The 24,839-nt window shown below is 43.9% G+C and overlaps 1 protein-coding gene across 9 annotated transcripts in view; it reads right to left on the bottom strand.

Moving 5' to 3' along the window:
* CTPS2 (CTP synthase 2) overlaps positions 1 to 24,839 on the bottom strand; it is a 108,772-nt gene that overhangs the window by 21,849 nt on the left and 62,084 nt on the right. For all 9 annotated transcript variants that reach the window (XM_070783516.1, XM_070783511.1, XM_070783512.1 and 6 more), the window contains 3 exons: positions 17,727 to 17,823; positions 4,132 to 4,187; positions 2,116 to 2,212 (listed from right to left, as the gene is read on the bottom strand). In XM_070783516.1, coding sequence (XP_070639617.1) covers positions 2,116 to 2,212; positions 4,132 to 4,187; positions 17,727 to 17,823 — 250 coding nt within the window. The remainder of the gene's footprint in view (positions 1 to 2,115; positions 2,213 to 4,131; positions 4,188 to 17,726; positions 17,824 to 24,839) is intronic.

Raw genomic sequence — 24,839 nt, 5'->3', positions numbered from 1 at the left:
GGGGCGCTAAGGGTCGGACATGACTGAGCGACTTCACTTTCACTTTTATACTTGGAGAAGGAAATGGCAACCCACTCCAGTGTTCTTGCCTGGAGAATCCCAGGGACGGGGGAGCCTGCTGGGCTACCTTCTATGGGGTCGCACACAACTGAAGCGACTTAGCAGCAGCAGCAGCAATAGCAAGTGTGAAAGCTTGGTGAGAGGAATGCCCTCTCCTCTCAGGAAAGTGTCCCCGCAAGAAAAGAAGAGAAACCATCTGTCCTTAGAAAAGAAACCAATGCAGCTTTTAAATTAAAGATGTGATGAATCCTACAGCACAGCATCTAGGGATGTCTCTGAAAGAAGCTGACAATATTGTGTTTTTGTACCACTAAAGACAGTATGGATCTATGAGCAATGGATCATGTCATAGCCAGGGAAAGAATATTTGAATGAATGGACCATTGCTCTGAATCACTTTATTCAAAAAATCCCCTATACCAAAATGAGGAAAGAGACCGAAAAGTTTTTATTTTAATGATATTCTACCAGTCAAATTGTCTTTTAAAGAATACTCTTAATTGCTTTGAAACATATTCTGACATTATACTAATCACAAGCTTTGTTGTTCCTTTTAGAACTCCTTCAGGAATATAGAGACTCATGGATATGGTAAGAGTAGCTAAGATCAAAGTCTTCTGGGAAGTTTTCCTTAATAAAATGAACTCCCTTGCAGTCAGCTTTTTTAAAATTTCAAGGTTTTATAGCAGGTCTCATTTCCTTTCCAACCCACATGAAGTTTGAAAGTGTCAATAGGAAATGAAATCCTTACAGTAAAAGAAGCTTCTAAGTGTTTGCTGATAATGAGAGCCGGGAGAATTAAAGAGAGTAATGTACTTGAACAAAGTAAATAAACAATAATTTGCTTAAGAAACTTCTTTGCCCTCTCACATACCAGACTTAAGAGACTTCAACACCAAACAGTGATCCACACTATAAAAATTGTAAATGATGGACATTTCTATCAAAAGGACTACAGAAAATATATCCTCATATTCTAATTTAAAACTTCAGGCATGGATCAATAATCTTAGGTGTAAAGTCCACTGAAAACAAGAAGAACAATAAAGTCCCACAAAAGTGGTGGCAGAAGGTGGCTATGGCCTGGTTTAGATCCAGCCCCTCCAGTGACTAGGTGGATGGCCCTGGCAGGTTTCTTAACCTCTGCATTCCAGTCTCCTCTCTAGAGTAGGAATAACATCACCTGCCTTGTAAGTTACATAGGCACACGGAGTCCCTAGCAAGGGGTCTGGTGAGAAGCATCCAGTGAGTGCATGCTCAGTGTCCACTGCTTGCCTTCTTTCTGGGTCCAGGTAACATGCCACTGTGGTCAAAGAAGCCTTTCCCAACTTCAAGTGTCCTCCCTGCTTGGAACTCTGAAGTACCTGAACAGTTTAGAGACAGAAAACGAAAGGGACAGAGAAATGGAATCTGAAGTAGAAGAACAGTGACATGGGTTAAGATGGAAAAAGAAGTAGAAAAGTTAGAAGAGTAAGCAGTCCAGGCTATCTGGGGCCCAAGTATACAGATTGGAAAGGTAGGTTCTAGAAAATGATGCTACCATTTTTAGAGCATCCTGTATACACTAAGCATTCGATAAATAAGGGCAGTTTATCCAACAGATTATTGTCACATGTACTGCACAGTCAGTTACCAGTAGTGAGGAGAACATCAGGCCATTCTTCCTCAGAGGTGGGAGAAAGCAGAGTGCTCCTCAACAGTGGGCTGCCTGCCTTTCCCAGACCATTGAACCCAGAGGCTAGGAACAAGAGACACCCCAGGAAGGGGGCAAGGATGCTAAGGAAGCATACTACTGAAAGAACTAGTAGGCTCTGAACTACATCATTTTATGGCAGTTCACATAAACAGAGCCCAAAATAGTATTATAAGCGATCTGTTTTTTCATACACTTTATATTTAGTGTATATTATTTCTATTTAATTGCATATTTATTTCAAAAGAGAGAGGAGAAAAGAACAAACAAAATGGGTCTCAAGTTATATCTTTGTATGCTTACAGTTGACAGACAGACATTAGCTCACAACAAAAATTTTCAAAAATGAAGACCCCACTTACTTGCCAGTTCAATGATTTCCATCCTCTCTCCATCAACATCCTGACCTACAAAACTTAAGTCTTTCTGCTCAAGTTGGCTGATGAGGCTAGGATTCACCTGGAAAAACAAGAAATTAAGTGTCTTTGGACAGCAGAGCAATACAGACATATCAGCTTATGAATATGATTTTCCATTTTGGTGATGCTCTAACTAGTAGTTAATTTCAATTTATAGTCAAACCTCAAAGCCTATTTTTAAACTCATAATGAGCCTGAGAAGTAGTCTAATCACAGCCCTTAAATTTGGGAGGCCCATCTTCTGTTGCCCAAAGATAAGTTTCAAAAAGTAGGACTCTGAGATTACATCAAACTAAAAAGTTTCCACACGTGAAGGAAACCATCATCAAAACAAAGAGGCAGGGAATTTCCTGGCAGTTCAGTGGTTACAACTCCGAACTTCTACTGCAGGGCACCCAGGTTCAGTCCCTGGTTAGGGAACTAAGATCCCTCAAGCCCATGGCGAGGCCAAAAGACAAACTAACAAACAAAACAAAACAAGGCAACCTACTGAATGGAAGAAGGTATTTGCAAATTACACATCTGATAAAGGGTTAATATCCAAAATATATAAAGAACTCATACCTTTAAACACCAAAAAAGAAAAATTTTTAAATGGGCAGAGGATCTGAATAGACATTTTTCCAAAGAAGACATACAGGTGGCCAAAAGGTACATGAAAAGATGTTCAACATCACTAATTATCAGGTAAATGTAAATCAGAACCACAATGAGTTATCATCTCACACCTGCTAGAAAGGTCACCATCAAAAAGACAGGGAATAACAAATGTGAGAAAGGATGTAAAGAAAAGTCCCACAATGGTGGTGGGACTGTAAATTGGTCCAATCACTATGGAAAACAGGATGGACACGTCTCAAAAAACTAAGACTAAAACTACCATATGATTTAGCTATTCCACGTCTGGGTACTTAATTCAAAGAACATGAAAATACAAATTCAAAAAGATATATGCACACTATGTTCCCTGGAGTATTATTTACAATAGCCAAGACATGGAGACAACATAAGGTCCACTGAAGGATAAAGAAGATGTGAGAATATATATATATATATATATAATAGAATACTACCTAGCTACAAAAGAGAATAAAAACATGCTTTTTGCAAAACAATATGGATGGACCTTGAGGCTATTATGCTAAGTGAAATAAATCAAAGAAAGACAAATATGATTTCATTTGCATGTTGGATCTAAAAGAAAACAAAACCAATGAACAAACAAAATAAAACAAAAAACAACTCACAGAGAAGAGGTTAGTGGTGACCAGCTGGGAAGAGGGTTGGAGGGCAGGCAAAATGGGTGAAGGGAATCAACTGCATGATGATGGCTGGTAACTAGACTTTCTTGAAGCCTTGAGACTAGCTTTTTATAGCCATCCCCTATTTGCTTCTTTCCTTGAATTACGTGTAATAAACTATCTCTCCCCAAATATCAAATCTACTTGAGGATTGAAACTATCTTATTTCTCATGTGACTAAACCAAAATCTTTTTTTATATATAGTTACATAAGCACTCTAAAGAGAAGCTTGGAACAAGTTTTCTACCACAACACTGGTTATAGATGACAACTTGATGACCTGGTTCACAGCCCCTTCCCTCATTCATGTCATCAGTGGCCCCTTCCCAAACTTTTCAGCCTCTCCTTCACAGAAGGTGTTTCCTCATCTAAAATCAAAGTGGGGTCCCACCTGTTCTTCTCAATCTTAACCCCAAATGCATACATGTGTGCAAGCTTAGTCACTTCAGTCACATTTGACTCTCTGTGACCCACCAGACTCCTCTGTCATGGAATTCTCCAGGCAAGAATACTAGAGTGAGTTGTCATTCCCTTCTCCATGGGATTTTCCTGACCCAGGGATTGAACCCACGTCTCCTGCATTGCAGGTGGATTCTTTACCGCTGAGCAACTGGGGATGACCCCTTACTCCACAGTGATTTAGTGTGAAAGATGTACCTCATACCGATGTCTGTGTCTTTCTTCTATGAAAGGTACATCACCATAAAGTTTCCCTGTAAAGATATGAAAGTGAAATTAATACTGGAGTAATCACCTTTGGAACCACATCCATGGCATCTGTGTGAGAGAAATCTCTTTGATCTCTGTCTATCAAAGGCCTAAAAATGAACTAGACTTTAGATAGTAATCTCGATTTTCTTTTCTTATAGGACAGTGATAGCTTCTTTGAAACTCTGAAGCAATTCTCAAGGAAGCCATTACCAGTGTGCAAAGGGAAGCCCACTATGGACTGCAGCAAAGACTCTCCTTTCACACGCCTGCCTGCAGGGCCAAAGGCCCCAGTGACGTCTGCACGATAGTGTCTGAGCAGATTCATAACAGGGCTCCTTTTACAAAAGAAGAAAATGAAACCAAGGGAAGGGAAAAGAAACCAAAGGACTTGCCCAAAGCCCAGGCTTGCTGGCTGCGTAGTCCTGTCCGGAGCCCAGACCTCCTTACTCCTGGCCCAGCGCTTTCTCCACTATGCCAGCCACCTCTGCTTTCACATGGTGCTGGCCACACTGGCTTACATCCCACTTTAAAAATATGCCTACCCTTTGACCAAAATTTGACCTCTAGGAATCTACCCTAGAAAAGAGAAACGAGGACACAGAGATAACCATGAAGATGTGACCTACTGCGTTCCTAGCAGGGGACAATCGGGAAGCAGTGCCACCTCAGGGCCAGAAGGCTGCCGGCACGGACGAGGGCACAGGGCCACACACAGTTCTCACCCAGGGCTGTGTAGTGGAGAATCACACACGGGGCTGCTTAGACAGGCCTATGTTGCAGTGGGGGCCACGGCCCAAGGCAGCAACTTGGGAATACCTGTCTGGGATGGACACAGGGGTCAGTGGGATGCCCAGTGACCCAGTGTAAAGTAGCCAGGAGCGGGGTCTGTCACCAGACACCTCTCTCTCAAGAACAGGCCCCAGTGGGCACGTGGAGAAGCAGGATGGCCACAGCACCAGAGCCGCTGTAGCAGCACTAACCCTCAGCATGCAGAGCCCAGGTTCACAGACAGGGGACAGGAAGACCCCGTGACGGTGCTGGAATGCATGGCCTAACCCCAGCAGAATCAGGAGCAGGTCTCCACTCCACAGGCAGGGGATTACCAGACTCTCCAAGATGTCATCAGGCCACGGAACAGTATGTTTCAACCAAGAAAGACCCAATGCCTCACATCCCATTTGAGCTTTTGACCTGGATAAAGAAAACGCAAACTGGCTGTATTCTCTATGACTTGGTATGATCAATTATCGTTCCTGAACTTCCATTTGCAATTCTGTGCATATAGACTGAGCTCCCTGGTGATGATGTTAATGACAGTGAGTATTGAAAGTATGTGCTTTAGAAGAAAAATGGGCAATAGTAGGAGCAAGGAACTCTTTTGAGAAAACTCCAACATGCCTCTGCCAAGGGGTCATGTGAGACAGAGCCTTTGTACTAAAACTATTGGTTCATACAAATGAAAGAAAAATTGGAAGACAGTAACACAATAATGCCCAGTTGGAAAAAATGGACATATATCATGAAGTTACAAGAAAAAGCAGCTGAAAGATCTGAACCTAACTTTGGGAGGATTCTGACTCTCCTCTGACCTCTGATTTTGTCTTCGATCTTCTCCTCCTAGTTCAAAATATCTTCTCTGCTTCCTTCATTAGAACAGATGACTAAGCAAATCCAGTAACAGAGTTAGCCAATACTAACAGGTGGTGAAGAAAATGGAAAACCCTCCAAAGATAAGGAATTATACTGAGGAGTTATACTTGAGTCACTGCAACTAGCAGGATATGGTGCAAACTTTTGAACCTGTGTGGCTTGTGCCTGCTGCCTGGCTTAAGGCAAACTTTCGTTTGCTATGAAATCGCAGAGGTCATAGGAAGAGGGGGTGTATAGTGACTCTGGAGCCAGACTGCCTGGCTTTAAATTCCATGGTACTTGTAATGGATGTGTGCCTTGAGCAAATTACTTCACCTCTCTGCCTCAGCTTCCTCATCTATGAAATAGAGGTAATGATAGTCTTTACTTCATGGCGTTGTTGTGAGGAATGAATAAATCGAAACATGTGATGTACCTAAAGCAGTAAGTAAACCATGTGATTGCTATCGTTATCTCTAGACTATGAAATCTAAACAGGAAGAATAGAAGCTAGAACGTAAGTTCTACAAGATAACAGACAATATAGGGACCCATCCCCTCGATTCTTGAGACTAGTGTCTAGCACATAGGCAGGCACTTGATACACTGTTTGTTTAATGAATGAAGCATATATATGGGAGGGTGTATATGGTACCTGATGGAATGTTTCCAGAACTTTGGAAATGTTGTTTTGTGCACTCGAAATCTTAATCACTGACAAATCTATTAAGAACGAATTGATGAAATTAATCCATTGTCATATCTATAAAAAAGGAAACTGTGTATTGTGAATCAGCTCAGAATGTTACTAGGTCAAAACACCTTAAAATTTGATTCTGATTTGGTGGCTCTCAGGAATCTAGAAAAATGGTATAGATTAATTTATTTGCAAAGCAGAAATAGAGACACAGATGTAGAAAACAAACGTATGGATACCAAGGGGGGAAGGGAAGGTGGGATGAATTGGGAGGTTGGGATTAACATATATTCACTACTGTGTATAAAATAACTAATGAGAACCTACTGTATAGCACAGGGAAATCTACTCAGTGCTCTGTGGTGACCTAAAAGGGGAAGGAAATCCACATAAGAGGGGATATATGTATACATATAGCTGATTCACTTTGCTGTATAGCAGAAACTAAAGCAACTATACTCCAATAAAAAAAAAAAGAAGCAAGTAGCAGCAAAATTTTAGAGAAAAAAACCTGATAAAGTCTTAGGACCTACCAAATACTCTCAATGTAGGCAGCAAGACCCCCAACAATGCATATAACAGCATCATCAGAAACAAAAACTGCCAAATGACAGCATCTCCTTCTCTAATTCACTACTGGGTAGATTCTGGCTTGTATATAAAACATCAGATCAGAACTACTAACAGTCCTGCCAATCCCCACCCTCCTGTTAGTAATCCTAGCATCTGAAGCTGAACTTTCTCTTTCCTTTTCAGAGCAAAAACGTCCCCCCTTCCAAAAGCTATACAAGCTGAAAGGTGGGAACAATACAAATGTCCATGGACAAACGAATGGATAAACAAAAATGGTATATATAGAATGGAATATTATGCAACCTTAAAAAGGAAGGAAATCCTGACAACACGCTACCATATGGATGAACCCTGAGGACTTAAAGCTAAGTGACATAAGTCAGCCACAAAAAGCAAATGCTAGATGACTCCATGTCTACAAGGCACACAGAGTCGTACAATTGTCAGAGAGAGAAAGCAGAACGGTGGTTGCAGGGGTTGGGGGTAAGAGGAATCAGGAGTTGTTTAATGGGTAAAAAGTTTTAGTTTTGCAAGATGAAAAAGTTCTGCAGATGGGTTGCACACCAGTGTGACTATACTGGGTTGTACACATAGAAACAGCTAATACAGCAAGTTTTCTGTTATGTGTATTGTACTACAATTAATATTTTTACAGTAAAAGGTATACATCCTCATTCTAGCCCCCACCATTTCCACTTCTGAGACATCCTTTATCCAAACCTCTCATCCCAACCCTTTGCAACCCAGCTTTCATTTCTGTCATTTTACTAAAGAGCAGATCTGTCCTCAGCGGGGACCCGAGTAATGCCCCCATCCCCCATCTGTGACCTCTGCTCCTCTCTGGACTCCCTTTGCCCCGCCTACCTGATCTGCATCCGCCACTGGGGACAAGTGCCCGAACTTACGCCCTCCCTTCCTCTCCCACCTTCACTACCCCAGGAAGCTGTCAGTCTGTCAGTTGTATGCTCCCTTTCTATTCCTCCTGATCCTTACCTTTCACCTGGCCTACACACTCCCTATTTTCAGAGGGCTGAAAGAAATCACCCCTAGCGTGTTGTTGTTCAGCTGCTCAGTCATGTCTGACACTTTGCGACGCCATGGACTGCAGCACGCCAGGCTTCCCTGTTCTTCACCATCTCCCGGAGTTTGCTCAAACTCATGTCCACTGAGTCGGTGGTGCCATCCAACCATCTCATCCTCTGTCACCCCCTTCTCCTCCTGCCTTCAATCTTTCCCAGCATCCGGGTCTTTTCCAACGAATCAGCTCTTTCCATCAGGTGGCCAAAGTATTGGAGCTTCAGCTTCAGCATCAGTCCTTCCAATGAATATTCAGGGTTGATTTCTTTTAGGATTAACTGGTTTGATCTCCTTGCTTTGCACTCATAGTGCGCAAAAGCTAAAATCACTACCTGATGAGCTTCATTACCTCTCTCTCGGTAGATCTGCCATGCTTTTGCACAAACATCTCTCAACTGCTGTCAGATCAGATCAGATCAGTTGCTCAGTCATGTCCGACTCTTTGTGACCCCATGAATTGCAGCACGCCAGGCCTCCCTGTCCATCACCAACTCCTGGAGTTCACTCAGACTCACATCCATTGAGTCAGTGATGCCATCCAGCCATCTCATCCTCTGTCGTCCCCTTCTCCTCCTGCCCCCAATCCCTCCCAGCATCAGAGTCTTTTCCAGTGAGTCAACTCTTCCCATGAGGTGGCCAAAGTACTGGAGTTTCAGCTTTAGCATCATTCCTTCCAAAGAAATCCCAGGGCTGATCTCCTTCAGAATGGACTGGTTTGGTGTCTTGACTCATTTTTAAGACTTCCCAGAACCTTGTCCTGTACTAATTAGACATTATAGGAGCTAGAGCTCTCTATGTCTATGCAAGAATTTGCCACTGTTTGTCTAATTCAGAGACCCCAAGAGGCTGCCCAGAGTACAGATTTTTGGTATATTTGGCTTGCACATTGTTGGCAAACACATAGTGTTTTTATTTCTTAAATAAGTTGCCAACATTTAAAAATCAGGAAGATTTCTCATAAAACTCTGGATTTCCAGATTCTCTTAAAAATTCAGAAGGCTGGCAACAGTGAATCCACAGCTCTTCATGTGACTATCAGCTGTAGCAGTTACGCTTTTGATGGGTCAAGTGCTTGTCAACTTGTCCCAGGCCTGACCACTCCCTATGGCCTCTCCTACTCTGAGGCCCACTGTAACAGCCACTGATTGTTGGGCTTGCTGCTGCTGCTGCTGCTGCGGCTAAATCACTTCAGTCGTGTCTGACTCTCTGCGACCCCAGAGACGGCAGCCCACCAGGCCCCGCTGTCCCTGGGATTTTCCAGGCAAGAACACTGGAGTGGGTTGCCATTTCCTCCTCCAATGCATGAAAGTGAAGAGTCAAAGTGAAGTTGCTCAGTCATGTCCAACTCTTAGCGACCCCATGGACTGCAGCCTACCAGGCTCCTCCATCCATGGATTTTCCAGGCAAGAGTACTGGAGTGGGTTGCCATGATTGTTGAGCTTAAGCCATGGCATTTCCTACATTTGGCCATGTGACTCATTCACATTCCCTACCTGGACCTACTGGCCCAGCTGCTCAATCCAAGGTTGATTCAGCCTCCCTCTCAAGCCAACCACTGGTTTCTATGGGCTTTCAGAAGCCAGGGGTGGGTTCTTCACTCCTTGAACCTCCAGCTCTCCTCCATAAGACGCTCCCCATGAAACCTGGAAGCCCATTTCGGGGCTCTGGACATGAGGAGGCTCAGCTCTGGGAGCTGTTCAGGGGTTTCCATCCCCTCTTTGATTAAGGTCTATCCATTTGGCAAAGTGAAGTGGTCAAGAGTTCAGGTTCTTAAATCAGCTCAGTCACTTTCTAACAGGTGACTTCACCGTGGTGCCATGCTGTTCTCTTGTGCAGAATGCTGCTAGACCCCAGGGGTATCGAAAGGGATAACTGAAAAAGATGCCCATCGTGTCCCAGTGATTAGTGCTTAGAAAGTGCACAGTCTGGGCCAGCTGCTATCTTTCTCCTCCACTTTTAACTTTTGGATTTTAGCAAATCAGCCCTTTAATTTTTAGAAAACATCTAATTTTATTTTTCATTATCTGCTTTTATCTCAGTTTTCTATTATGAAAATGCAAATTTTCTAGTTTAATATTTTCAAAACTCTTTCTTAGATTTTCTGCATTCTTCTGCTAGACCATAATAGCAGGTTGGGAGCCAGGAAACCAGAACAGGGGGGCTGGAGAGAACCCACAAGATGAAGGGGCTGCCTACCCACAACTCCTCGGCTGGCCTCTCCTTCCCTCCCACCATCCCCGTGGGAGTCCATTCTTAACGCAAGGCACTCACTGAAGTTTACCCCGAGCTCTGAGAGAATCATAGGTCAATACAATAATCTCTCCCCATTCACGATCCTAACACCACACTTGAATAGTGTTTCCTGTGCCAGGCGCTCTTCTAAGGACCCACAGACATAACTGAGTTAGCCCTCACAAGGCCCCCCACGAGGCAGCAGCTCTTCTGATGTCGATTTTCTACATGTAGAACTGAGGGTAAGCAGCCACAGCCAGTGACTGAGAGCTGGGGCTGGAGGGTGCTCTGATGGAGTGGTGTGCTCCACTGTAACCACTGTGGCTGGGCTGCTCAGGAAAGAGCTGGGCCAGTAAGGGAGACATAAATGCTTTCATCCCTTAGATTAACGGAGCTATGTCCCAGCCCTGTGAACCCCCCTATCCACAAACACACTTCGCTGGGAAAGCCCCAGCAACTGGCAAGAAGCAGCCAGAAAGAAAAGGGACTCCTAGTGTGTGCTATCCATGGGGTGGCAGAGAGGCTGGCCCACCCCTCTTCCAAAGCCCACCATGCTCCTTTCAAACTCCTGTCTCAGTACAATACGTTACCCCGGCACAGCCTTTCTGGGTCCCTAAATCACTGGTGACTTCTTTCAAACTGTTTTTTAAATCACTTCATTAACCCAGCCAAGGTTTTTTGTGTGGCGTGGTTTTTTCTCAAACTTCCTAACAATCTAATCACACCACAAACTGGAAGCTGTTTTTCTCTGTCAACACTGGGATAAGAGATAAGAAAGCTAAAGCAGTTATTCTGGCCTGAAAATGTCTTCCCCTTATCCCCATCTCTTTCAATTCTTTCCAGTTTGAGATTGAACCTCTGCATTTCCAATGCCATGAATTTTACCCAGATCCTTAGGAAATGGCAACCCACTCCAGTACTCTTGCCTAGAAAATCCTATGGACAGAGGAGCCTGGTGCAAGCTACTGTCCATGGGGCCACAAAGAGTTGGACACGACTGAGTGACTTCACTTTCACTTTCACTTTAGTACAGGGACTCACTCAATACCTTCCTAACTGGCCTCTTGCCTATGTTCTCTCAAAACAAAAATCTCTTTCTGTTACAGTAAAGGAGAAGTAAGCCTTTCAGTGAAGTTGTCCTCCTTATTATGAGGAAACACAGACAAGGTCCTCAGAAGGAATTACATCTTTTCCTAAACTATTCAGTTTCCACCTGCTGCATCCAGACAGCTTCCCTGGCCTCTTCAGCCTAGACTCTGCTGCACTGGCTAGTGGCTAGGGTCACTCTGGGGGGATCTCCCCAGTCTCCTCTGCCAGCTGACGTCTGCCAGCATCGTCCCCGTGTTGTCTGTCCTGAGGATGAGGGTCATGTTAGAACTCTGCTGGGAAACCACCAGGATCTGGTCTCCAGTTGCAGGCACTGCACTGCTCCTAATTCCTTCCATTATGTCGTGCTGTGTCCACCACTGGACTGGACACCTCTGGAGGGCAAAATAGCATCCACTCGATTTTAACAATTCCACAGCCCCACACACACAGTGCTCAATAGCTGGCTCTCTCCCTCCTCTGCCTCCAGAGAGCTTCCTCAGCACCCTCCCTGCTTCCAGCCCTGTGCATTCCTGATTCTAAAGGCCAGGGTACTGTCTTGGAGGGCAGAGTTACACGGACTGCATACACCATTTGGGACTGCTTTAAATTGGGTTTACCCCTAGCACTGCACACCCACACCAGATTGTGCAGTATTTAAACATCCTATGTGAATGGTCGAAATGATGAGTACCTTCTGCTGGGTGGCTTCCCCCATGGTGGCTCAGAAGGTTAAGCATCTGTCTACAATGAGGGAGACCCAGGTTTGATCCCTGCGTCGGGAAGATCCCCTGGAGAAGGAAATGGCAGTCCACTCCAGTACTATTGCCTGGAAAATCCCGTGGACAGAGAAGCCTGGTAGGCTAGAGTCCATGGGATTGCAAAGAGTCGGACACGACTGAGCGACTCCACTCTTTCTTTCTGCTGGGTGGCAGTTTGGTTTAAAGACCACACTTGACATAGACAAAACAGGCTTCCTTTCCTGGATGTCTTAGCAACAGGTCTGGGACCTGACCAAAAAAATTAAGCCAGGGGCCTATAATATTTTGGAGACACTGTCCAACAAGTTGTCAGCTGTCCTCTGAAAGAGCTCTGAACACTGTCTGAATTGCTTTGTACTTTACTATGTCCCCAGCTCTCACACTCAATTGAGAGTCACAAGCAAAATGATAAAGTTTATTTCTGAAATCTTAAAACCTTCTCATATCAGAGAGTGTTTTCCCCGGCTCTCCTCTTACCTGAGCCTGACCCCTCTCTAGCCACACCTCATTCTACATTTCTCACTCTTCAAAGCACCCCACTTAACACTTAACTGCTCTGCACTGTATCCCCCTACTTTTCAAAAGTCATCTAATGAGTTAATCAACCAAGTAATGTTTCACTATAAGCAGACAAGTCCTACCATTGACATTCCCAGATAAAATATGTGTGGTTTTTCTAAGTGAGGTGTAATTTACACCTCAGTTAAAATATAATATACAGATCTAAAATGTTTAAATAAAATATACAGATCTAAAGTGTCTGACAAGTGTAACAATCCTGAAATACGTATTTAAAGAGTTACATTTTTGGAGAGTGATCATAATGGTGGGTTGTAGAGCCAGGGCCATGTGTTCCAGTAGAAGACTAGAAACGGTATGAGAAGAGCGGTCGGGGCCTTCCACCCCACCCACCCACAGTGAGCTGTTTCACCTGTGGGCCCTCTACTTCCTCCGGTGATCAATACAAAGACTGGACCGAATGGCTTCAGAAAGCCCTCTTGGACTTATTCTGTCACTAAATAGGATATGTAGGCAGGCAAGCAGACAAGCAGGGAGCTATCCTTGAATGTTCCCGAGGAGGGTAGCAGCCTTGAGGCCTAGGCCTCCCGCTTCAGTTAGCCTGTGCTTCTTTTGTTTAGATCAGGTTTCTGTAAGCCATGGCAAACCCCAAGGCAGAACAGGAATCCCCTGACTTTGTTCAGCCCTTGAACTAAGAATGGGTTTTACATTTGCAAATGGTTGAAAAAAGCCAAAAGAAAAATAATATTTCATAATGCATGAAAACTACATGAAATTCACATATCAGGTCCCATAATAAAGGTTCATTGGAATACAGCCAAGCTCATTCATTTGCATATTTGCCTATGGCTGGTTTCACAGTACAACAGAGTTGAGTAGTTGCATCAAAGGCCACATGGCTCCAAATTGAAAATATTTTCTATCTGGCCCTTTTCAGAAAAAGTTTAACAACCCTTGCTTTAGACCCTCTAAGTAATAGACTGCAGGCTGGTATCACTCTGTCTTCCCATGTTTAAGTAGAGACTTCAGGATAGATTTCCAGGAACTCTTATTTCTAAAAACCCTTGAACCAGCAATGGGCAATTCCCTACACACTGTCATTAGTCCCTTAATAAGAAAAAGCCTTTGCAGACAAAGATAACACATATATACAGAATACAGGGTAGGAGTGATCCTCTGGGAATACATTTCTTATAAACAGAATAAATGATGATTAGTAGTACATTTGTCCAAATCAATTCACTCCTATAACCTCTACTTTAGAAAACTCAAGTTCAACTCATTAAGTGCATACATAAAATATGTACAGCTTTTTGTATGTCAATTATACCTCAATAAAATGGTTTTAAAAAAGAAAAATCAAGTTCACAGTTTCCACAACGCTTAAGGAACTAACATGTGACTAAGGAAGAACAAGGAATTGGTCTTGATGAATATAAAAATGAGAATTATCAGACTTCCCTGGTGGCACCGTGGGTAAGAATCTGCCTGTCAATGGAGGGGACACAGGTTCAATCTCTGGTCCAGGAAGATTCCACATGTCTTGGAGTAACTAAGCCCATGAGCCACAACTATGAGCCTAGGAGCTGCAACTACCAAAACCTGTGCATCTGGAGCCTTGCTCCACAACAAGAGAAGCCATCGCAATGAGAAGCCTGTGGACCACAACAAAGAGTTAGCTCCAGCTCGCTGCAACTAAAGAAAGCCCGAGTGCAGCAATGAAAGAAGACTAAACAGGCAAACAAATTTTTTAAAAATAAAAATTAGAATCACTTTAATAACCCAACCATCCCTGGATTAGGAATCCAGTCTACTGATATTGTTAGGCTTCGGTCTTACTTCAAATACTTCTTCTTTTACATGTCCTAAGTAGGACTAAAAGAAGTCCTACTTCTTTTACTAAAAAAAACTTTACCTTTCTGTTTTTCCATTTAATCCACAGCATTTCTTTTTTTTTTTTTAATCCACAGCATTTCAATCACTGGCCTATAAATCAAATTTAAAAAAAGAATGAATAGCATCAGGAATTCCCTGGTGGTGTGGTGGTTAGGAGTCTGAGCTTCCACTGCTAGGAGCCCAGATTCAATACCTGGTCAGGGAATTAAGGTCCTACAAACCATGTAGCACAGCCAAAACTAAATAAATGTATTTATTTTAAAAATGAATGATTGGCATCAAAATGCTTTCCATCAAAACCATAAATTATTCTCATAGGCAATATAAGCAAATGTATTCTTTTTACTTATTTTTGGCTGTGCTGGGTCGTGGTTGCTGTACGGGCTTTTCTGGTTGCAGTGAGGGGGCTGCCCTCTAGCTGTGGTGCATGGGCTTCTCATTGCGGTGACTTCTCCTGTTACAGAGCACAAGCTCCAGGGGTGTGGGCTTCAGTAGTTGTGGCGCATGGGCTCAGCAGTTGCAGCTCCCAGGCTCTAGAGCACAGGCTCAGAAGTTGTGACACACGGGCCTAGCTGCTCCACAGCATGCAGGGTCTTCCCAGACCAGGGATCCAACTCGTGTCCCCTGCATTGGCAGGTGAATTCTTCACTATTGAGCCACCAAGGAAGTCCTGTTCATACCATTCTTACAGAAATGTGTTAATTAGGGAAAACAAAAGCCTACAAACAAATGAGCTGACTAGAGGGGAAAGGAGAAGGCAATGGCACCCCACTCCAGGACTCTTGCCTGGAGAATCCCAGGGATGGAGGAGCCTGGGAGGCTGCAGTCCATGGATGGGGTCACGAAGAGTTGGACACGACTTCACTTTCACTTTCACTTTTCACTTTCATGCATTGGAGAAGGAAATGGCAACCCACTCCAGTGCTCTTGCCTGGAGAATCCCAGGGACGGGCGACTCTGGTGGGCTGCCGTCTATGGGGTCGCACAGAGTCGGCCACGACTGAAGTGACTTAGCAGCAGCAGAGGGGAAAAAAGTCCTTGAAAAGAAATATGCCAGCTTGGTTTAAAAAAAACAACCCCTACAAAAGAAAATGCCAATAGGGGAAAAAAACACTATGGTGATATTTATTTTTATATTTTTATGACAATCAACAGAGCCATGGTCATATCTCCAACACAACCTTTCTGGAGACCTGTGGAAAACCTCACACAGGTGGGAAGGCAAAACGGTATGTCTCCTGGGGACCACAAGTTCATATACTCACATGCCTTTTGCAAACTATGAAGCATAATTGAAATTTAAGGCAGGCCTGAAAGCAAACCAAATGTCCATCAACAGATGACTGGATAAACAAAATGTGGTCTATCCATACAACAGACTATTATTCGCCCATAAAAACGAATGGAGTTCTGACACACGCTGCAGTGTACATGTGTCTTACAACATTATGCTAAATGAAAGAAGTCAGGAAATCCCGTTCCATTTATATGGAATATCCAGAACAGGCAAATCTATAGAGATGGTTAATAGACTAACATAATAGGCTTAGGGCCAGAGGGGGAAGGGTGGGGATAGCTAAAGGGAACAAAGTTTCTTTTTGAGGTGATAAAAATGGTCAAAACTTGACTGCAATGATGGTTACCTAACTCTGTGAATACAACTAAAAAAAAAACAAAAACAGTGATTTGTACACTTTTAAAAGATGAACTGTATGGTATGTAAATTATATCTTAATAAAGCTCTTTAAAATTTTTTCAAGGCAGGCAAAAGATGTTAATTAAGCAACAAGTTTTGGTGATGTGTTTAAGATTCATAAAAATCGTCAATGCTATTTTTATGTCTACTGTAAAGAAAAACAAATCCTAAATCAGTCTTATTTCCATCAAGACAGCTAAAAATTTTAAGTATACTGAACACAATGCTTTTTGAAAAAAGCTTAGTACAATTATAACTGATCTTTTACAGCAGATACAACTTTAAAAGATGAAATTTCCCACTAACCATCTTTGCCTCTTAGACTACTATTTGAACAGAGTTTCAGAGTATCTGGAAACATCCGAAAGCCAAAGAATCGCTGCTAATACCTATGAAGAGAAAAATTTCTTACAACACTGGCTTCTCATCCAGACAGAGAAGGGAAGTGTGTACACTTTGAAACTTGTCCTTTTTAAAATTTCTTTCTTGCTAGGAAGCTTTATATTTCTTAGAAGTTGTTTATCAGCCTTAAAGGAGAAACTCATATTTCTAGTCTTATTACGCTTCGGGTGAAGAAGGCATTTTTCTAAGGTTTTCTTATAACTTCACAGGAACAATGCTGGATTCCCGAGATATCTGGGCTCCTGCCTCGGCATCTGGCCCAGGGGTGGTGGGGGTGTGTGGGGGGAAGGCGAGCAGGGGTGGTCTGTCCTGGCCACCACTCGATTCTCCATAATCGAGCACAGTGCACATGGTACAGAGTAGACACTGAGATACATTTATCAAGTTGAATCAAGAGCTTGGGGTTACATCAAGTTATTCTCAAATCATTTTCATTTACAGGGAAAAGTTCCACAGAAATTTGAATAACCTTATCGGGAATAGAAGATCAGCAACTATCAGATGCTGAGGCACATCATATTTTCCTCGTCCCATGCTGGAGCCACTCAGGGAACAGAGAAACAGACTTCTGAGACATAACTGCCCCTTCTCAAGAAGTTCGGAAATTAGTGGCTCAAAGCAGTCAGACATGAAACAGTTAAACAGGGAGCCCGTTTCCATGCAGTGGAGAGAACAGTGGATTCACCAGAACTGAGCTGGAATCAGGACCGCCCCGGTGCAGGGTCATCTCCAGGAGCGTGGGTAAACACAAGCAGCCCACTGGCCAGGGTGTGGGGGAGAGGAAATAGAAGGGGCGGGCACGTGTGCTCTACCCACCCTTCCAGGGAGAGGGATGGGGATGCAGAAGCGGGGAGGCCAGAGGCAGGGAAGGGATGAGGGGGTGGAACGGGAGAGCTCCAGGAGGGCTGTGGCCCAGCACAGCCGTGCAAATGATGCCTGCCAAGTTAGAAAACAAATAATCTGAGAAACTTACTTAATATTGAATTTTCAGTTTTGAAAACAGTTCTTCTTATTCCCAGCCTCATCGTTCCTCCCAAATTGCCAGGGTTGTGCTCCGGCATATCAATCACCTTAGAAAACAAAACAAGCCCAGTTTTGGATCTTGCAAATACATTATTTTCCAAATTTCAAGCTTTATTTTTAGGGGATGCTCACCGAGTAAGGATGTTCCCTAAAAAATAAAATTCGATCGTTTCTTCCAATTTTCCTATACAAACACGGTTATGCTGCCTTTTCGTCTCTGCTTCTCATCTTTCATTCAAATCACAGGTACAAAATTTATTGGGAGCATCTTCATGACCTCCCTCCTGTCATTATTCAAACTCAGTTTTGGTCAATGTTCACACTTCAAGTTCTGGCCTTCTGGGACCTTCCACGTTGGTCTTCATGTCCCTCATAATAATAACCCTCTCCTGCTGCCCACTCCATTTCCTAAAGATTTTCTAAAAGCAAATGGCATTAATACAGTCAGCTATTGGTATCTGCAGATGCCAAACCCATGGACATGGAGGGCCGACTGTACTTATCCACAGAAAATCTTTAGAAGGATTTTTTTTTTTTTTGGCCCGCGCTGCGGCATGCAGGATCTTAGATCCCCAACCAGGAATCAAACCCATGTCTCCTGTAGTGGAAGCACAGAGTGTTTAACCACTAGACTTCCAGGGAAGTCTTCTAGAAGGATTCCTTTTATTAAAAATATATATCATCTATTCTAGCATATCCCATAGCTCAGAAACTTAAGCATCACCCTGGATCTCCCTCTCCTTCATCCCTCACACCCAACGTATCGAGTCCTATCCACTTAGCCACTCCAGACTTCCTGCATCCATCTATAGTTCCTACTACACCCGTTACCATAGCCTTTCACCCAGGCTGCGGCCAGAGCTCACCAACTAGCCACACCCCACATTTACACCCCCTCCCCCCCCTCTATCCTGCACACTGCAGGCAGAGTGGTCATGGGATTTCTCCTGCTTGAAATCCTTGACTACGTGGTAGTGGCCCAGCCGAGCCCTTCAGCCTCACTTCCCATGACTTTACCCTCCCACCCTGAGCTGGTCACCAAGCCCTCCTTCAGTTCAAGTGCATCTTCTTTCCTGCCACCAGGAGGACTTTGAACATCTCTCACTCTCCTACTTTCTTTTCCTAAATTAATCCATCCTTAACTTTAAGGTCTTAGTTCAATATGAGCTTCCCGGGAGCTGATCCTCCCAGGCGTCACAGCCTAATTGGGGTCCTCTAGCAACATGTTCCCGGTCACCGTGTCCCCTTCAGTTTGTGTGAAGAGTGCTTTGTGTGCTAGACTGTGAATCTCTAAGAGCTGGGCTGCTTTTCGCTTTTACCATTGCATTCCCAGCCCCTAGCACACATGGAGCTGGCAGCTGGTGTGCACTGAATGGATGCACAGAGGACTGAATGAACTCAGAACAAATAATTTCAGATTTATCTTTAGGATTAATTCACAGAAATGCAGAAACACGTGATTTTTATGAAAAGCCTGTTCTGGTTCGTCATTGGTCTATTTTCTCAGTTCTGTTCACTACAATCTCATGGTTTTACTTCACCTTTTAAAAGTTGTTAAAAGAGACTATAGTTGGGTGATTTAACCTGTTCTAATGGAATTGCTCAAGTTTCCTCTCATAAAACCTTTCTGTCCTTGTTTTTTTTCTATACCACCTAGTGCTCTACAGGAAACCTTGACAACTGGAATTTTCCAAGAACCTGTCTGATCTTATCAATGTCCCAGGACTTTCTGAGCCACCTGAACCCTGTGGCCCCAGTATACTGTAAGAGTCATTGCGGGGAAGGGGTGGAGAAGAAAACCTGACTACCTGCCTTGGCAGACGAAGTGCTCAGTTCTGAAGTGCTCTTGGCCTTGGCATGTCTTTCCTATCTTCCTGGGTCAGCTAATTACAGCTAGATTAAGTATTATGGGAGTGAGGTGAGAGAGGGCATTAGCTTCCAGTTCAGAAAGCTGAACTGTTAATAAATGCCCAGCCCTTTGGGTATTTTCTACAAAAGAGCAGATAAGACTATACTACCTGCCACAGACTCATAAGAAGTCCTAGACTGATTCACAGCTTCAATTTCCACTTCAGTTGAAGACAATCTGAACCCTTTAGGAAGACTACAGCAATAAACTCCCCTGGTTTCTTCTTGTAAGTGTAATGTGATGCTTCAAGTCACCCTTACTTACTGTACTGGGTTTTTCCACTCAGGAAGAGTGGCTTTTTCAGTTATTATTAGCATGCTTGGAATTCAAGGACTGTTCTGGTATAAATCACTGAGAATGGAGTCAAATGAGCCAACTAAGAATACGAATCCTGCCTTACTGCTTACTTACTTGGGATGAATCTGACAAACACAAGGCCAGAAAACACTTCCCAAAGAGGTATTTCCAAAAGCTAAATGTAGTGGGCACAGGGCTGCCTAAGGGTCTTAAATATTCCTCCAACATAGGGGGAAGTCTGGAAATTCCTGAAAGAGCAATATAAGAATATTATTTAGATACATGAAGGTAAATATCAAGAGAAACAGCTATAAGAGTTGAGGGTGGTAGAGAGAAGGTGAAGATTACTGGATTTTTTCATTATAGACTTTTTGCAATTGTTGGCTCTTTCAACTTTGAACACAGCATTACTTTAACAAAAATACAAATTGAAGGCCCAAATGGTGAAATATATCATGTAGGCCTTCCTTCCACTAGGGTATTTGTTCACATTATCCCCACTGTTTTCATAGCAATAAGTAAGACCTTCTCCTGAAATGATAGCACAGAAAGAAATCCCAAGGTGTAACTGCCATGGTGACCCTCCAATTAAAATATGCTACCATAGAAACCATCAGAGAGGCCAAGAAAATGTTAGAGAAAAGATGGGGGAGCAGATGGAAGTAGCTTTCCAACTCTGAATGATGCTCTGAACAGCACTGAAAGAAGAAAAGCAGAGCAAGAACCGACGGGAGGCCTCATCCAGTGGATGCCCATCACACACTCAGTAGAAGAATGTCCAGGCCAGGCACCAGCTGGGGAGAACACAAACACACCAGAAGGGGACAGCTGGGGAAGGCAGAGAACACAGGGCACTTCTGGCCACGCCTGGCCCAACCATCTGCCTTGCAAAGTTGTCAGGCCATCCTACCAGATCTAAAGATGACAATAAGACTGCCTCTCAGGTTACAGGTGACCTGATTCAGCAACAAAATTAAGGAAACCATCTGTGTTCCTGGCAGTCCTTCCACAAAAAGCCTGAGAAATAGGAGAACATCACAGTTTCAAAACATATCTTTTATCATTACTGGAGTGGTTAAAGAAAAGGATCTCAGAAATCATTTAGTTTTAATCCCCAACATTTCCAAAATACCCTAGATTTTGCATCTAAGAGGAAAGGTCTCTACCGTTGCAAAAAGGGTCGCCTTTGCCCATTCTGAGCGTGCCTAAATACAAGCTGTCACGTGATCTCCACTATAGCTCCATCCTTTCTTGGAACGGAGCCATAGACCAGAAGAAAAATAAAAAAGGATCAATAAGTAACGAATATTGGTGTTGATAAAGCTTTAGGAGATGTAAAAGTGTCATGTAAGGATAAACATGGCCCTAATTAACCTTTACCAAAGTTTCTGCAGCCCACGATAAAAGTGTAATGGTTTTAAGACTTCAGGAGCCCTAGGTGCCTTACACAAGAAAGTCTAGGGAAGTTAGCCTCCCTTATCAAAACTGAAATTCCTTTTTTTTTTTTGGCCACACTGCATGGCTTGTGGATCTTAGTTCCCCAACCAGGGATTGAACCCAGGCCCTCAGCAGTGAAAGCACAGAGTCCTAATCACTGGACTGCCAAGGAATTCCCAAAGATGGAATTCTTAAATGGCAGTGTGAGAAAGAGTGCAAGCTTTCTGACCTACCTGACAGATCCCTGATAAGCCCAGCTTCTCCCATGTCCCTGGCCTCTGGACATTTCATTGGGGACACTCAGGGAGGCTATCTCCCAGCAGATTGTCTCCAGTAGCTAGCCAGCTAAAACAGCCTCCATCATTGCAGATCAAATATAAATCCTCCCATGTGACACTCAGGTTCCACCTCATTCAGGAACCATCTATGCTCTTCCTACATATTCTAACCTGTGGAGAAGGCAATGGCACCCCACTCCAGTACTTTTGCTTGGAAAATCCCATGGATGGAGGAGCCTGGTAGGCTGAAGTCCATGGGGTCGCTAGAGTCAGACACGACTGACGACTTCACTTTCAATTTTCACTCCATGCATTGGAGAAGGAAATGGCAACCCACTCCAGTGTTCTTGCCTGGAGAATCCCAGGAATGGGGAAGCCTGGTGGGCTGCCGTCTCTGGGGTCGCACAGAGTCGGACACGACTGAAGCGACTTAGCAGTAGCAGTAGCAGCAGTGGTTTCTACCTCAGCTTGGACAAGTCCATAGCCAATGGCACCTCTGCTTCCCTCCCCACAACTCCACTATGTACATATTGCCTCTTCACTACTTTCCCTGAGATGACTTCTCCCCACCATCCCACATGGGCTCCTGCTTTAGGGGCACCCTCCAGTTCTCCTTATCACACCATACTTAATACCAATGTTGTGCTCACCCTATCAGAGAAATGACCTACACATTGTTAATTCATTTCAAGTAAGTGGTAGGCTGAATAATGGCTTCCCAAAGACATCCAAGTCCATGTCCCCAGAAACTATGAATATGTTGCCTTCCATGGCAAAAGGGACTTTGCAAGCCTGCTTAAATTAAGGCTTTTGAGATGGGAAGACTATCTGGGGTTATCTGGGTAGGCCCAATGTAACTACAGGGTCTTCATAAGAGGAAGCAGGAGGGTCAGAATCAGAGATGGAGATGTAACAATAAAACAGGTCAGAGTGAAAGGGAGAGAGGGAGGTTGGAAGAGGCCACGTGGCTGGCTTTAAAAATGGAGGAAAGGGCCATGAGCAGGCAGTCTCTAGACGCTGGAAAAGACAAAGAAATAGATTTTCCCCTAGAGCCACCAGAAGAAATGCAACTCTACCAACCCACTTCTGAGCTCCAGACCTGTAAAAAAAAGTAAAGTTGTCACTACATTGGTGGTAATCTGTTACAGCAGTGATAGGAATCTAACATAGTCCTTTACTGTATACAACTTTAACCTCTTCAATCATTTCATATATGCATCTCCTCTCAGAAACTAAAGTATGATGTTCTCACACACAAGGAGTAGATCTTCTTTAGCTCCACCAGAGTTCAGCACAGTGTCAGGTTCGGATCAAGCACTCCATCATTAAATCTCCCTGGATTTTAATTAAAAATTAACAGAGGAGGCCCACGGACTGGTCAGTGAGCCTACATGGAGTAGAGAGTCTCTGAGACCAAGTTGCAGACAGAAGGGGAGGGGCAGTGGCCTGCTCTGAGGCTGAGGCACACTGCACCCAAGCCCAGCTCTCACCTGATACACATGATACAGGGCCAGCACTGCCCCGCAGCCTCAGGGCAGCGTGAGGATGGAATCTTCAATGGTCAAAGTATTGAGCAGTCTTAGAAATATGTACATATTTTCCAGCTTTTGAAATCTGGTTTTTTCCATCAGTAAAGAAGGTCTATGTTATTTACACCAGGAAAAGAAGACTCATACCTTCCAGGTGTGATTATGACACAAGTCTAAGTCCTACCTCTGGGCCTCACACTAACATTGTTGATCAGCTCTCCTCACAGAAACCTACTCCTGGGACCAGGCAGGTGACATGGTGGCTGAGAGTGCAGCCTGACCTCAGACTTGAATTCCAACTCTGCCAGTTCCCAGTGATGTGCGACCTTGACTGGGTCCTTGCCCATCTCCATACATGAGCATCCACTTCACAGGGATGCTGTAGAACTTCTGGAGCTAACAGGTCATGTGTGGAGGCAGCTTCCCTGGTGGCTCAGTGGTAAAGAATCCACCTGCCAATGCATGAGACACGGGTTCAATCCCTGGTCCAGGAAGATCCTACATGCCGTGGAGCAACTAAGCCCATGTGACACAACTACTGAGCCTGTGCTCTAGAGCCACAACTACTGAAGCCCACAAGCCTAGAGCCCGTGCTCAACAACAAGAAAAGCCACTGCAATGAGATGTTTGAGCACCACAGCTAGAGAGTAGCCCCCCACTCATCGCAATTACAGAAAAGCCCGTGCAGCAACAAAGATTCAGTAGAACCAAAAATAAACTAAATAAATAATTTTTTTAATTAAAAAAAAGTGAAAGTCGCTCAATCATGTCTGACTCTTTGCAACCCCATGGACTCTACGGTCCATGGAATTCTCTAGGCCAGAATACTGGATTGGGTAAGCTGTTCCCTTCTCCAGGGAATCTTCCCAACCCAGAGATAGAACCCAGGTCTCCTGCATTGCAGCCGGGTTCTTTACCAGTTGAGCCACCAGAGAAGCCCAATTAAAAAAAAAAAAAGCAGCCTTCAATAGTCATGGGTTAGGAGGAACCCAGGGCAAAGGCTAGAAGTGGAAGGTGAACACCATCATGGAGGTGGGTAGAGGGCTCCCTTTTATGGACAGCAGTGCTTTGGAAGTCGGGATTTCTTCCAGACCTCAGCATCAAAGAAAACAGGAACTCAGAGACAGCACTTCATACCCATTTTGCTATGCGGGGCCCAGAGGCGCTTTCTGAGGCACTGCTGTTGTGGCCTTTGAGTAGAGTAACCTGGCCACCAAAGCCTGTGGTAGCCTGAGCTTGTAAAGTAAGTTACTCTCAGCTTTCCTAGGAAAAACTGAAGTCTGTCCAAAGATCAAGCAATTGAACAGTCAGGTGAAATAACCTTTGCCTCTCCATTTTTCCATTACCCATCTTGTGCCTGTCATTTTTTCCACTTTCTCTGGTTTAAAAATGCACTCTTTTGAACACACCCTGTATTTATCGCCCATCTCCATATATTTTTAGTTAATGTTTCATAAGAATATCTATTGGTGGATTTCATGTTTCCCACTTCAGGTTTACCCCCATGCTTGAGTCTACAGGTGAAGAGAAAAATAAGAGACAAGAGAGGTCACTGGCAGAGGTGAGCAAGTAACAATACAAGAGGATCAATGGGGTGTTTTTCCAGTTCTGTG

This window comes from Bos indicus, chromosome X (assembly GCF_029378745.1).
Source record: "Bos indicus isolate NIAB-ARS_2022 breed Sahiwal x Tharparkar chromosome X, NIAB-ARS_B.indTharparkar_mat_pri_1.0, whole genome shotgun sequence".
NCBI classification, from domain to species: domain Eukaryota; kingdom Metazoa; phylum Chordata; class Mammalia; order Artiodactyla; family Bovidae; genus Bos; species Bos indicus.
This window is presented reverse-complemented; position numbering and strand designations above follow the sequence as displayed.